The sequence below is a fragment of the Miniopterus schreibersii genome (genome assembly GCF_964146895.1).
Source record: "Miniopterus schreibersii genome assembly, chromosome: 10".
NCBI lineage: Eukaryota > Metazoa > Chordata > Mammalia > Chiroptera > Miniopteridae > Miniopterus > Miniopterus schreibersii.
The window spans coordinates 51,866,957-51,882,337 of record NC_138110.1 but is presented as its reverse complement, the minus strand read 5'-3'; the positions used below and the strand labels follow the sequence as shown (position 1 = coordinate 51,882,337).

The following is a 15,381-nucleotide window of genomic DNA, read 5'->3' as shown; positions in this document are numbered from 1 at the left end:
ACTCTTTACTACACCATGGAGAGAGTCTCAGTTGGGTGTTAGCATCCCTTTAATCCCTCAGCACTTGGTCAGTTCTCATTGTAACAGCCAGAGAAGGCTTTAGTGCAGAGACTTTGGACAACATTGGACAGTAATGATTGACTTTTATTTATTCTTATACTTACTTTTGACTTAGAGCACATGATTTTCATATTTTATTAAAGCCATGATTTATTTTTTTAAATCCCCATTTTAAGTTAAACCTATTTAAGTTGACAATGTGAAACAACTCCAAGAAAAATATTAAGTAACTCAGTGCAAAGAGCTCATGGTCATAGCAAAATTCCAAAAACTGGAGTCAAAGATCTGAAATCTGGGAAGCTTAAGAGGTGGCAAGAGAAAGACTCAGAAAGGGGTACAGTGCTCACTTCCTAGCTGGTTCATGCTTCCATGATTCCAGGAACCCCCAGGGCAAGTTATTTCCCAATGGACCCTGCAGGCTGTGATGAAACTTTCTCCCATGTCCTTTCAGGCTGGGGGCCTGACCTTGAACCAGCCCAGTAACCGGTTTCATCAAAGGTTTTAGTTCGGCTAGCGTCAGACAACATTGGATGAGGGAGAGGCCCTGCAGGAAGCACTTTGGACATTTGAGGCGTAGGAGTGGGGAGGATGGGGTATTCCAAATGGGAAAATTATTCCTGGGGTTTTGGACAAGCTGACATCATAGAAAACTCTGGTCCATTCCCCAAGTGGAGACAGTTGGACCAGGGTATATTGCAGCCAGGGCCTCTGGACTGGCTCTCTTCTGGAACCAGCTGAGACTAAGCGTGCAATACTTAGTATAGAGCAGAGGTTTCAATCCGGTGGCGCAAAAGTAATACTAATATTATTGTTAATAATAGCAAGAACATATACTGCACTATGTGCCAGGCACTGTTTCCAGCACTTTACATGTATGATCTCATTTAATCCTTCCAATACGCACTCTGCATTAGACAAAGCTGCATTCCAATTCTGGCCCTGCCACTTGCTTGTTGTGCAACACAAGGCAAGAGGTTTAATTCCAGTGGCCTCAGTTTCCCATCTGAAACGGAATGAAGATAGAATGTAACTAACAGAGATGTTGGGAGAACTAACAGGCCAGGGTGCAGCACAGTACCTGCACACAGTAAGTGTTCACGGACAATTATGATTCTGCCTGGGACGGATTCTACTTCCCAAGGATAGCACCAGTGTATTCCTCCATCCTAGATGTGCATCCCACATGCTCCACTTACAATGTGATTAACAGTCTTCCCACTCGGGGGTGGGGGGGTCTCTGTCTCTACCTCTTGAAAGTGGGTGGGGGCTTGTGATGAGCCAACTAAAAGAACATGGCAGATGGATGCTAGAGATTTCCAAGGCTGAGCTATAAAAAGGGATGGCTTCTGCCTGGTTCCTTCACGCTTGGGACTCTCACCCTTGAAACAGCCATCATATTTGATGTTCAAACTAAACCAGAAGGAAAAACAAAATACACAGAGAGAAAAACCAAGGCTCCCGACAAACGGCGAGCGACGACAACTGGTGTATGAGTGAATCAGCCTTCAGATGATTCCAGCCCCGACCCCAGCCCCACCCAGCTGAGGCCCCAGACATGGTAGATCAGAGATAAGACATCCCCGTGCTGCCATGTCCAAATTTCTGACCCATATAATCTGTGAGCATAATAAGTAGTTGTTTTGTGTCATTAAGTTCCAGGGCAATTTGTTCCATAGCAATAGTTAGCTATTACTTTTCTCACCTGCAGAAGAGCTTAGAGAAAGGAGAGTCCACACGACATGAATCCTCTAGCTGGATGGTTTAGAACACTGCCGGAGAAAACATGGCCCCCAGGCTTCCTTTCTTCCCCCTAGCCACTGAAAAGGAAGTAGAATGTAGGAGGGAATTCTTTTTTTTTTAGGAGGGAATTCTTAAAGAACTTCCCCAATCGATGATTTGACTACCATTTATTTTCACTCCCTACTGGATATGCCCATTAGACAGATAAGAAAACTGAGGCTCAGAGAAATTAAGATGTTTGTCCACAGCTAGTGCATGGTAGAGCTGAAATTCCAATGATACACACTGCTACGCCCCTAAAGCCCATTTTTAACAAGCAAATAACAATCTATGTAAACTCTGCATTACATATGGATTGTAGTTATTGGCCCAGTTATTAAGGACTTGCTGTGTGCCAAGCACTGTGCTGGGCACTTACATAAATGATCAGTTCCTGCCCAGTTCTTTGACCTGCTTGCCATCTTCTCAGTCACTGTGTGCCACCCTCTCTGTGACCTTTTTTCTGCTTTTTGAATATGCCAAGTTCTTTGCATTGACCGCTCCCTCTGCCTTCTTCACCTTCGTATTATAATGGCTGATTCCTTCTCACTCAGGTCACCTCCTCAGAGGGGCCTCTGTGATCGCCTAATCTGATGAAACGCAGACTTCCTCAACACTACATCACTTGTTCTGAGTAATTTCCTTCAAAACATGGGTCATCATTTGCAATTGCTCCCCACTGGATTAAACCCCATGAGAACAAGGAGTCCAAATTGTTTCTGGCCACATTCCCAGTGCCTGCAACGAAGCCTGGAACATAGTAGAGATTCAAGAAATATTGAATTGAACCTACTTTAAATGATTGTATTTTGTTATTATGATCATCAAACAAAATTCTAAATATCATTCATTCAACAAATTTAATTGAGCACCTACTATGTAATCAGGCATCATTTTGGGTGCTGGCAATTGGACGAAAACCTCTGCTCTTATTGAGGCTTCATTTTAGTAGCTTTGTAATAACAGAGATGAGTGAAACATATAGCATATCACATGGCGCTTGGTGCTATGAAGAAAAATAAAGCAGGGAGAGAACATGGGGAGAGTATTGGCAACAGTTTTCTCCTTCACCTCCCCGGAAGGGACTCTCAGTGCCCCCCTCCCCAAACTCCACTCTTTTCACTGAGCCCTGTACCACTGCCAGCATCTTTCCATGTGACATTTTGGTGGAGGCCTCTGCAGCTCCAACAGCAATATTGCTTTTGAAGCAAGTCCCTGCAGGTGGGCCTCAGGCTGGGGTTGGGATAAGTCACCCCTTAAGATGCCCTGGGGGTGGTCAAGCAGCTTGGCCGTGCAGGATCTTTCCTCACTCTGGGGAAAGGGGCAGGCCCTGGACTCCCCTGACCTGGAGCAGCAACTGGCTCTGGGTTCTGGGCCATCCTCTTACCCCCTCTATTCCGGGCACAGAACGAAGGTTTATAAACACGAGGACGCCTTTGATCAGAACCAAACCCCCAGGGTTTTGAATGTTTTTTGTTCCAAGCTGCAAGTCAGGACCAGACTCTGCTTTGAACTCCAGCAGGGAAGACTGAGGGTAGGTGATGTGTGTGTGTGTGTGTGTGTGTGTGTGTGTGTGTGTGCAGTAGTGGGAGGAAGACTCACATGGCTCCTTGATTTCCTTTCCAACAACCACGTTGGGCTTGTATGAGAAAATTAATTTCAATTCAGTAAATGTTCACAGAGCACCCACTACTACCCACTACTTTCCAGGCACCATTATAGAAATTAGGGCTGGAGCAGTAGAGCCAACAAGGGCCCCTGCCCATGGAGCAGACAGGAAGCAACTGAGCACATAAATATAAACGGTAGTAGCTTCTTGTGAATGGGACGGAGATAAAGCTGGAGATATGGCTAGGGAGGGCTGGGGATGGGGGTGTTACCTTTCCACAGAGTGCTCGTGGAAGACAAAGTGGTATTTGGCAGAGACTCGAAGGAAGTGAGGAAACCAGTCATGTGAAGATCTGTGGGGAACAGTGTTACAGGCAAAGGGAACAGCAAGTACAAAAGCCATAAGGTGGGGAGCATGACTGTGGGAAGAATTGTGTGGCTGACTCAGAATGACAAGCAGGGATCAGAAAAGGGTAGGTTGGGGGCAGGTGGATACATTGACTTAGTGAGCTGGGAACACTGGAGTGTTTTGAACAGAGGAATGGCATGATCTGAATTGAGATAGAACAGGATGCCCCGGGCTGCTGTGTGGAAAGCAGAGCAGGGTGTCCAGTGAGGAGACAGCTGCGATGGTTCAGGCAAAAGATCACGTGGCCTCAGCTAGAGGGGGTACATAGCGATAGGTTCTAATCCTGTATTCATAAGCTTTTTACAGAAATGTAACAGACATACAGAAAAGTACACATAAGTGTATATACAGCTCAATGAAGTTTTACAACTGAATCCACCCATCTATTGAGCACCAAGCTCAAGAAATAGAACTGATCTTGTTTCCCAGGTGCCCCCAGAAGCCTGCTCCAAGCCACTACCCCTTTCCCAAGGGTAGTCACTCTCCTAATTTCAGGATTATATTTTGAAAGTAAAGCTAACAGGATTTACTGCTATAAGGGTTGGGTGGGAGTGTGGAGGTGAGAGAGGGGAGTCAGTGAGGACTCCCAGGTTCAGAGCTAAAGCATTGGATTTGCAGAGCTGTCATTTCCTGTGATGGGAAGGCTGAAGTAGAGACCAAGGGATGGAGTCTGTTTTTGACCATGTTGAATTTGAGATGTCTGTGCAACCCCTGGAGAAGACACAGACCATCTTATCTGGGAGTTGCAAATTCAAATGCTTGCAGGGACCAGTAGCATGAGGGTGAAGGGGTCTGGGAGCAAGAAATACTTCACTTTCCTCTTAACTCTATGAGAATAGCAGGAAAAGCTTGATGATAAATGGTGACTGGCAGTTGGCCTCAGAGTCCAGGAGCAATACAGAAAAGTGGGGATTAGGGTAAAGTGGTGAGCACAAGCCCTCCTCTAAAAGGAGAGGTGTTGGAACAGTGCCTAGTGTGACCAGATCTCCTGACAATGTATTCAGAGAAGTCAGATATCTGGATTTTTATATGAAATTTAAAAATTGTTTAACTCCAGCAAGCAAAAACCAAACACTATATGGACCCAACAAAAATATCTACAGGTATGGCAATCTCTCTGATCCAGATCAAGCCCTTCATTTTACAGAGGGGGAAACTGAGGCACAGAGAAGTCTGGGATTTTTCCCAAACTCAAAGAGGAAGTTGGTGGCAGAGATCGCCCAAGGCTTGAATAGGCTGAATATAAGTCCAGTGTTCTTGGTTTCTGGAGAGAAGGTGCTAGAGTCGGCCTGTCACTGCTCCTTTACTTTGACCTAAATAGAAGCCTCTGCTGCCCAATATGCCCTAACCTGACCCAGAAAGGCACAGATGCCATGGAACAAATACGGCTTTGGGAGAGTAGAATCTGTATCTTTTGGTTAGGAACTGTTTTGGCTTCAAATGATAGAGAACCTGGCTAAAGCAGCATCAGCACTAAAGATGTTTGCTTATGCACACAGTAAGTCAAGGAAAAGAGGTTTGAGGTCTGATGTCACTAAGGAGAGAGTCACACTCTGCCCATCTCTCTACTCCATAGTCCTCTGCTCACTGACTCTTTACCTTCAGGAGCGGCCTCATGGTCTCAAGATGGCTGCAGAACCTCCAATTATCATCACTGAAGGCAGAAATTGTTGGCTGGCATGTGTTGGAGTCTGGGCATGGAGAGAATTCTCACCCCCCCCTTTCACCTTCTACAAGAAACAAAATCTTCCCCAGAAGCAACTATGCAGATTCCCTCTTGTGTGTTATTGGCCAGATAAAGGTCATATACCCACCCCTATGGCAAGGAACAACCTGAGATTCCCTGAGATAAAGCCATCTTCACTGATAAATACCTGAGCAAGTCAAGGCTCTGTCCAAAAGGAATGCGTACAGGTGGGGCTTGCACAATCTCTACTATTTACAGGATGACAACTCTGGGCAAATTGCTCAGCTCCTCTGAGCCCCTGCTTCCTCTTCTGTAAAATGGTTATAGTAAATAACTACTGTTTCTGCCCTCCCAGCATTCATTTCCTGTTCTCATGAAATACTGTGATTTCCTTTAGGGCAGTGGTACTCAGCACAGTAGCCTCAGCACTACCTGGGAACTTGTTAGAAATGCAAATTCTCAGCACAACCCAACCTTTTGATTCAGAATACACTGGGGCTGGCGCTTGGCTATGTGGAAAAGTGCATCTGTGTACCCTTGGCTTATGTGTGGAGCATATAATGCCATATTAAAATTGCCTGTTTGTTGGTCTCTAGAAATAGTAGCAACATAAATTATATAACAATAGCTAGTTGTTACCATGTGCCAGGCCCTGTGGCAGCACTCCACATGCATTATTTCATTGATACTCGCAGTGGGCATGGAAAGAACCGATTGCCTCAGATGCAGGAGTGGTCAGCAGGCAGCTTCCAGCTATTATCCTTCAGGGGTCAAGTCATAGGTAGGAGAATGGCGTTGTATCCAAGTGCATGCCCTCCCAGGGGTGGCCCACCAATGACTGGGTAACGTGGGATTATGAAGGCCCAGTCATTTTGATTCAACTTGGGACAACTCTGCAGGCCATTATAGCTGCAAAACTCCCTGTAGAGTCAGCTAAGGCTGTGATCAGGGCTGCCTCTCAGTCCCACTTCTCCCTCTGCCCTTCCCCGCCACCTTCCTTTCCCTCTGCAGAGGTTAACTCCAAGGGCATGCCTTAGTAAAGCTCCTATATGCGCAATTGCATCTCAGTGTTTCCTGGGGATTCTGACCAATGACAGCGCTCACAGCAGCTCCATGACATAGGCACCGTTGTGAGCCCACTTTGCAGATGAGGACACTGAGGCTCAGGGAGGTGCAGCAAGGGGGCCCAAGCCATGCCGATGGTAAGCAAGGAGACATGGGGTGGGAAGTCATCAAACTTCTCAATAGAGAGGTGGCATAATCTGGCTCTAAAAGGGGCCTTTGGCTGCTGAGTGAGGAAGAATGTAAGGGGGCTAGGGCAAAAGCCGAGCAGTGGGGCAACCACTGCTTGCAGCAGTACAGGGAGAGGTGAGGGGACTCCCGCTGGTAGCTGGATTTTCTTATCACTGTGTCTCCTTCAGAGGCAGACACAGCCAAGGTGCTCAATAAATACCTGGTGAATGAACGAGTGAAGTGCGAGGATGGATGACAGATTAGAACAGGAGGGAAGTAGGCACCCCCACATCTGTCTTGCTCATTACATTCTGAGTGATTAGCACGGCGCCCACCACATGTGGATGCTCAGCTAAGGCGTTGAGTGAATAAATGAACAAGTTCAAGAGAGGGAGGTGGGAAGAAAAGAGGCAAAGAGGAGGAGGGAGAGGGAGGAAAGGGAGTGGTGGGATGGAGGGAGAGAGGGGAGGAAGTGGAAGGGGAGGAGTCGGAGGGAAGATTCCTGTTTACATTTTTTTTTCTCTCACCAGGAATGACAGTAACTTGCGACCTCTGGTGGCAAAAGAAAGCCACTCCTCTGGCCTGGGAAAGGGGAATTCGGTGCTTTGGAGTCGCAGTGCCCTGAATTCCGGACCTGAGAGATTCCCAGTTCCCAAAAAGAGGTGTGGGGCAGGCCCTTATAAGAACATGGGTTCCAGCAGTGATGGCTGGGTGAGGACAGGGACCAGGTGAATGAGGGTTTTACTAGGGCACAAACTTAGGAGGCACCTGAAAACTCGGTAATCAAGACAAATGTTTTAATGTAGTTATTTTTTAAATCAAATTGGCAAACCATGGCCCACAAGTCAGCTGCCTGTTTATGTAAATAAAATTTTATTGGAACCAGGGTCAGAATTAGGGTTCACTTTCTTTTCTTCTTCTTTTTTTTAATACTCCCCTGCAGATATTTTTCCCATTGCTTTTCAGAGAGAGTGGAAGAGGGGGAGAGAGAAACAGAGAAATATCAATCTGAGAGAGACACATCAATTAGTTGCCTCCCGCACACACCCTGATTGGGGCCAGGAATCGAGCCTGCAACCGAGGTACATGCCCTTGGAAGAAATCGAATGTGGGACCCTTCAGTCTGCAGGCCGGCGCTCTAACCATTGAACAAACCCAGCTAGGGCAGGGTTTACTTCCTTAGTTACAGCAGAGATTACACCCCACATACTTCATTAACGTAGGTGGTGCCCAAAGCCCCTCACCAGCACCTGGTGCTAGTGTGGTCAGCCCATCTAATTTAGTAAGAACATGCCTGAACAGGGCACTCACTATGCCAGGCTTGGGTAAATCCATTCTGTGGTCCATGGACTGCCCACAAGCCTCTTTTAAATATTCTAGATGTGGGCCATAACTTTTTCAGGGATGGACACATTTCATTGTCACATCACATTTCCCTGTGCCACTCACTAGGTGGGTGACCTTGGTCAAGATTTAATTTCTCTGTGTCTCACGTGCCTCCTCTGTGAAATGGGTTAATGCATGTAAAGAACTTAAAATATCTCAACAAATGAATGCTGTTGTTAAAAATGTGGGTTTGAATCCCAGTTCTGCCACCTATTGTGACATTAGGACATAATATTTTGCATTGCTAAGTGTTTCATCTATAAAGTGGGGGTTATAAGTCCTGCCTGGGAGGGTCCAGGTGGGAATTCACACAGAGCTGCTAGTACTATTGGCTCATCACTACAAAGCACCAGCCAACCCCAGGAGGACTCTGAGAGATCTGGAGTTGCAAAGGACAACTCAGAGCTTGTGAGACACTGAACTAGGGAAGGAATCAACCTCCAGCTGCTTAGGAATGTTTGTTAACCCCTTATTTCTCATCATGGGCCACAGGCCGAGTACACAGATAAGACAATACAGTCTGCAATATCCCTCTCCCTCTCAATACCTACACGGGAGATCATTTTTTGCTTCCCCACTGCTGCTGGCTGCCATGTCACCCACACCAATGGCTGTCAAGTGGTTTAGAGCATGCTGGCCACACCTCCACCCAGGCTACCATCACCACTGGCCCAGCCCGCTGTATAGCCTTCTCACCAATTTCTTGCTTCCACTCTTGCCCTCTTTAGTCCTTTATCTACCAGTGTAATACTTTCAAAACATGTCTCCCTGTTTAAAACCGAGTCGCATTCAGAATAAAGCCCAACCTTGTTACAGGCCCTTACCCACCTCTCTGATTTCATTCCCTGTTCCTCCTCCTGGCTTATGCACACCAGCCCCACTGGCTTGCTGTCCCTCCAGGATGTTCCTTCACCAGCTTTTGTACATGAAGGTCCTTCTGCCTGGAACATACGCCGTCTCCTGGTTTTCCTGCACATCTTAGCTCCCGTGTCACTTCATAAAAGGCTTTTCCCTGACCACTCTTCCCTCCCCCGACGGTCACTCAGGATCTCAGCACCCTTCACAGCATGCATCACTGTCTAACTGTCATGGGTACCTCCTTCATGCTTCTCAGGAGAGCAAGGACAGCCTTTGTGCTTCCCATCTCCAGTACGGGCACACAGTGAGTGCTAGGTATCTGCTGACTTAACACCTGCACATATTCAGGTGGGAATTCACTCATTCTCCCCACAAGGCAGACATTAGCCTTAATCAACCTTATAGTACATATGAGGATGCTGGGGAATGAGTGCTCTGTATTGTGAATACTCACTGAAAAAAACTGCCAGCCTTGGATGTTTGAAAATGTTATATACTGCCAATACACATTAAAAGACAAAGACATCCCATAGCCAGCACTTCATTTCTTAAAAGGACCAGTGGAAAGAATATGGGCTTTGGAGGCAAGTGAAAGTACCTCTTGCTACCTGTGACACCTTGGACAAGTTCCCCCCAGTTTGAGTCCGTTTCTCCATCCGTAAAATGGGGACAATACCTAACGTAGAGCTGTTTTAGATCCTGGCATAATGCCTAACATGTAGTAACCAGGTGATGATATTAGTTCTCTCTACTAGTCACCACTGCCCAGGAAGGGCCATTTCCTTTCATTCCTGGGTATCTGCCACATGGAGGGTGCTAGCTATGGTGAAGGAAATAGAAACGATCTCAGTCCCACCCAAATGTTCCCTCCAAGAGAGCAGGTGCCGTATCTATCTTGCTCATGGTTGTACCCACTGCCCACCACAGTGCCAGGCACACAAAAGCACTCAAAATATTCACTTGCTAGTTGGAGCTTACAAGGAAGAGAGGTATTTTACTGTACCCTCCACACACACCTTCTTTGGGGTAAGAAACTGAGGCTGGGCAAGGTTAAATGTGAGCTATTAATGGCACTTTGCATCTAAATTCAGGTTTCCTCTACCTTCCCTTAAGTCAGGCTTTATCAAACTTCGATCATTCTCAAGCCATGTCACCATTTTCGCTCTATCTACTTACTGTGATACAAATTCACTTTTTTACCTATATAAACTAAAAGGAACTTTATATCAATCATTTGTCATAACTAGAAGATAACTATAAAAATCACAGAAAAACAAATATAAAAACAATGTGGTATAAAAGCTTTTGAAAGAGAAATTGGAGTTAAGCAGTATTTTTCATCTTTTGTTTTCACCATGATCCTCAAAAACATATTTCATACCAAAACTCACCTACCCATCTGTGTATTCATATGTATAAATAAGTCTCATAAAACAGTACTGTATTTACAATACTATATGAATGTTATTTCCTAGTCTCTGATTCTACTTCATTTTAAAAATGCTGGTTGCATCCCACTATACTACTTTCAAAAGGAATGTCATGAACACAACAAAGAACACTGGGTTAAAGGGCTGGTTTAGACGTACTGTCACCAAGACTTTGTTCTTGTCTCCCCAGGAATGAAGAGAATAATCTTCTCATTATGTGGGTCAATGTTTTTAATGCCATGCCCATGTACCTGAGGCAGAAGCCTATCCTAGATTCATTTTGTACTCAGTTCTGTCTAGAACATGGCTTATGTACATAGTAAGCTCCTGAGAAGTCGGCTGCAGGTGATGATGACACTCAGCGAGCATGATCACAGGCAGCACTTAAAAATATCCCAACACTCTTTTTTTAGGTCAAATCCATACTCTTAGCATTCCTTCAAATTTACTTTGAAGTAAATGGCTTAACTGTCTGTGGTTGTCACACGCATTCTTCTACCCAACCATGGACCTCTTTCTTCCTCTCAGGCGCACTTCATCTAATTTCTTGAGCACTGGCTTGGCCTTTTTGGAGGAGGTGGAGTAGCTCTTCAGGAAGGCTTCAAACACACTTTCGGTATTGGGATGGGTACTGAGGAAGGCTTTCTCTAGCACATAGAGGTCAACTCCCTTATCTTCTGGAAGTGCTGAAATGAAACTCAGCCCAAAGTCTATGAGCACAATGTTCAGCTGTTCCAGGGGGGGTTTCAGGAGCATGTTGGAGGTGGTGAGATCACCATGAATGAGGTCCTCATCGTGCATTCGAGCCAAAACCTGCCCGACTGTCTTGGCTAAGCTGAGAAGACTTTGGGGAGTTTTCCCAGTCTCCATATTGGATTGGATATAGTCTCGAACAGTCACTGAGCCTTCGATTTCTTCCATGAATAAGCAGTTGGAAGCATAATCCACAAAAAAGACAACTGGGGCAGATATCCCTGTAATCAAGATATAACCAGTTACTGAATTAGATTCTTTTTTTTAATGGTAAACTTAACTTTCAAAGATTAATTCATTTTTTTTACAGTGTATATCTGCTTATTTCAGGAAAAGATTTAGACATGCTGTAGAATGATGCAACTTAACTCATCTGAAAGTTTCCCCTGCTCATGCTCTTTATGACTGCTCCTTAAACCATCCCAAGACTACGTTTAGTAGCGCCAAAGCTCCAACTTTCCACCCTTTATGATTGATTGGGCTTCGTTCATACTTATTTCCTAAAAAAAACCCCCCCAAAACACCAGAAGGGTAAGCACAACCCAGGTAAAGCACTACCGATCTGACAAGGACACAAACAGGAGGCCAAGCAGTGTTGGCTTAGAGATAGTTCATCTTCAAAGTCGGAAAGGACAAATTCAAATCCCAGTTTCCTTCCTTATTAGTTGTGAGGAAGGAGTGAAGAAGATGAAATCAGTGCAGCTAGGTTGACTTAAAATGCAGTCTGCATAGTCAAGCTGACCAAACTGGTTCAGACCAAATGGGATGAAGAGTGGAACAGATTTTACTTCACATTAGCCCGGGGACTTGAACTTTTGTGTTGTGCATCAATGCCTGGAGAGATATACAAATACTATAGATAATCCCCTGAAGAATTTAGGAAAGAATATTCATGGATCTAGACCGCCTGACATTCATTATGCAGGCCATCACTAATCTAGAGGACTACCATCTCAGACAAATCCAGAGGCTAAGAATACAGGGCTGTGTCTTCTCAAAAATGTACTTTTTACTATAAGAACTCTCAACTTTTCTCTTTTTGGAAAGCTCTGGGCATTACCTGGTAGTGATTCCAATTTGCAAATTCTAAGACCCTTGAATAGAACTTCGTCATTTTCAATTTTAGTAAAGCCTCCTGATTCATTTACACTTGGTCTACACTTAAAAATCCCATCAACTTCTCTACACTTCCATTTCTGCTTCCATAGCATGAGAACAAGACTTCCAAAGATTTAACGAATCTTTACTGAATGTCAGTCATACTCAGGGCACTTTTCTAGATACTGGGAACATATTGGGGGGTGGGGTTCAGGAGGAAATAAGGCAGCCACAGTCCCTGCTTAATGAAACTTATATCCTAGAGAGGGTGCAAAAGAAAATACAAACACACAAATAACTTCATTAAATCCAAGCAAGGGCAGAGATACACGTGCTTGATCACTGAATTTCCTCCAGATCTCCCAGTACCTAACAATGTTCTGTTGTACACAGGTGCCTAAAAAATATCAATGCAAGAAAGAAAGGTAGGAAGTGTAAAAGTGAAAAGCCAGTTTTTCTGAGTCAGAGGGCTATGAGCTGAGAGCCTGGCTGGGTCACTAACTAGCTGTGTAACTTTGGGCAAGTTACTTCCCCTCTCTCAGTTTCTCACCTGAGAACAAGTTTATGGTGATGGTGCACAGCAGTGGTTTAATGAAAAGAAAAAAAATTAGCGATTTAATGAAATCTAATTTTATTAAGCTCTACGTGCCAGTCACACATTCAAAAGTAATACATGGCATACATCCCTCATCCAATGGTCCCAAAATCCTTATGAGATTAATGCTGCAACTGTGAAGTCCCTTTACAGGTGAGGACACAGGCAGAGAGGTTAAACAACGTGTTGAATGGCTACAGTGGTGTCGGTGTTTGAACCCCCAGAGCCCGGCTCCAGGGCAAGCACACCTGCTTCTTAAAAGTAATGAAGAGATCATGTTAAAACGCTGAGACTGAGGGCGGTTAAATAACGTGCTCCACGTGGAGCAACAGTGGCGGAGCCTGGAACCGAACCAGGCTCAATGGCTCCAGGACAAAAATTCGTCGCTTCAAGGCCAAGCGGCTCCTTAAGATTTAATGAATGAAGAGAGGTATGAAAAGATGACATTTCTTAAATACCCAAGTCCACGCAGAAGGCAAGCGGCGCCAGAGAGCCCCGCACCCGCCTCGCCCGGGCCGCGGAGCCTCGGGCCTCGCCCGGGCCGCGAGCTGGGCCGCCTCACCTGCGCGGCGGCAGCGGAGCAGCGCCCGGGCCTCCTGCACGGTCCGCCGGCGGCCGAGCCGCGCCTCCAGCGCCGGGTGCCGGTAGCCCTTGGGGAAGCGGTGCTTCACCACGGCCGCGCGGCCCTGGAAGCGGCCGCGGAACACGCGCGCCTCGGCGCCCTGCTTCACCAGCTCCAGGCCGCTCAAGAAGCGGCGGCTCCGCTCCCGGGCCTCGGCCAGCGCATCGGCCTCCGCCGCGGGTTCTTCGCGCTTCTCCGCCGCCACAGCGCCGGACGCCGCCATTGCTCCGCCTCGGCTCCCCTCGGCTCTCTCCGGAGGTTGTCGGAGATGCTTCGGCTCTCTCCGAAGATCCTCGGCTCTCTTCGGCCAATCGAACGCCGACACTTCCGTCCAGTGCGAGTGGTTCCGCCTCCCAACCTTTCGACTATTTCCGAAGTCCCTCGAAAAGACTCTCGTGGTCCCGCCTCCCAGCTCTTCGGCTCTTTCCGGAAAACTGCGGCTCCTTTAGCGAAAAACTTTTGCAGGATCTCGGGTGTTTTCCCGAGCTGGGCGTTACCGCTACGGAGGTAACCACAAGTGCCTGGCGCAACGTGTAATGCAGGAAAAAAATCCACATCATTTCTCTGAGTTTCAGCTTCATCATCTTCAGTACGAAGACAATCAGTTTTACTTTGGTAATTGCTTATTAAAATTAAATAAGATGTTGCCCGTGAGGGTGCCTGGTGAATAGCATACACCCTTCATATGTTCATCTTCCCTTTCGCCTATCCCTGGGACTCTGAAATACTTAAGAAAGGCCCTTTGGTCCTATGGTTGCTGTGACGCCCATCTCAGCTCTGCAGTTTCATTCATCACAGGACAGGTCACCTTTCCAAACATCAGACCCTTTGTGATGGCATACTGGGGCTTCCAGCACCTTTCAACAGCCCAGACTATTCAGAGATCACCCAGAACCAACTCACTTTATAACGCCGAGTTTCCCAAGTGTGTGGGCTTCATTATCCTAATTGTTGGTGTCCACATAAGCCTTGTATTTCTTTGGTTACCAAATCTGTCTGAACCCCGCCTTTGAAAAATTCATCGTGCAAACGTATTTACAAGTCCAAGGCTTGCTATGGTCAGACTGGTTCTGGCTTCAGTGGAAGGAAACCTGGCTTAAGACCTTTCACTGGCTCCCCACTGTGTTTAGGATAAAGACCCACAAGGTCTTGCATGGGACCACTATGTCTGTCTTCCAGACTCATCTCGCACCAAATTCCCCTTTGCCCTCGGATCTTCAAACAAAATTGCCTTCTCTCAGCCTTTCATTCGTGCCAGGCTCCCTCTTGCCACAGAGCCTTTGCAACTGCTATTTCTCACTGCTTTTCCCTCCCGTTGTTGCCTAGACCCATCTAGACATCCTTTCATTCTCAGCTCAAATGTCACTTCCTCAGAGAAGCCCTCCTGACTTCTCAGAAGAGGGAAAATCCAACTTTTATAAGCCCTGGTGTCCCCATGAACCTCTTCTCTTTTGTATTATCACCGAATGTTGTTTTTGTTTGTTTATATGACCATTTGATTGGTGGCAGGGTTTATATCTTCACGGGCCTTCATTCCTTGCTGCCTATTGCCTAGAGATCCCCCTCGCCTCTTGCCACGTGGGCCTCCCCGTTGGGCAGCTCACGACATAGCAGGCGCCTTTATCAGAGTAAATGAATGAGAGATCAGGAGAGGATGAGCAAAAGGAAGTCACCATCTTTTATAACCTAATCTCTAAGATGACATCATCACTTTTGCTGTATTCAGTTTGTTAGAAATGAGTCACTAGGCCCTGCCGACCCTCAAGGGAAGCCATTGGTGAAGATGCTACCGAAATGCTTGATTAGAACTTTTGCCTTCTCATTTCGGAAAACAAAGAGGGATTCTCTGTTCTCTAGGAGAGA

The 15,381-nt window shown here is 46.3% G+C and overlaps 1 protein-coding gene across 1 annotated transcript; it reads right to left on the bottom strand.

Annotated features, from left to right (window-relative positions):
* Positions 1-10,348: 10,348 nt before the first annotated feature.
* Positions 10,349-13,779, bottom strand: TP53RK (TP53 regulating kinase). Its single transcript, XM_081149972.1, has 2 exons — positions 13,459-13,779; positions 10,349-11,424 (listed from the first exon to the last, which is right to left on the bottom strand). The coding sequence occupies exons 1-2, from the start codon at positions 13,739-13,741 to the stop codon at positions 10,946-10,948; spliced, it is 762 nt and encodes a 253-aa protein (XP_081006098.1). The 5' UTR covers positions 13,742-13,779; the 3' UTR covers positions 10,349-10,945.
* Between the last annotated feature and the right edge of the window lie 1,602 nt (positions 13,780-15,381).

Excerpts from the sequence above, each read along its gene's own strand:
- TP53RK (XM_081149972.1), bottom strand. The coding sequence starts at position 13,741 with ATGGCGGCGTCCGGCGCTGTGGCGGCGGAGAAGCGCGAAGAACCCGCG. Across the intron at positions 11,425-13,458 it reads GCTCCGCTGCCGCCGCGCAG|GGATATCTGCCCCAGTTGTC; the intron begins GTGAGGCGGCCC and ends TCTTGATTACAG.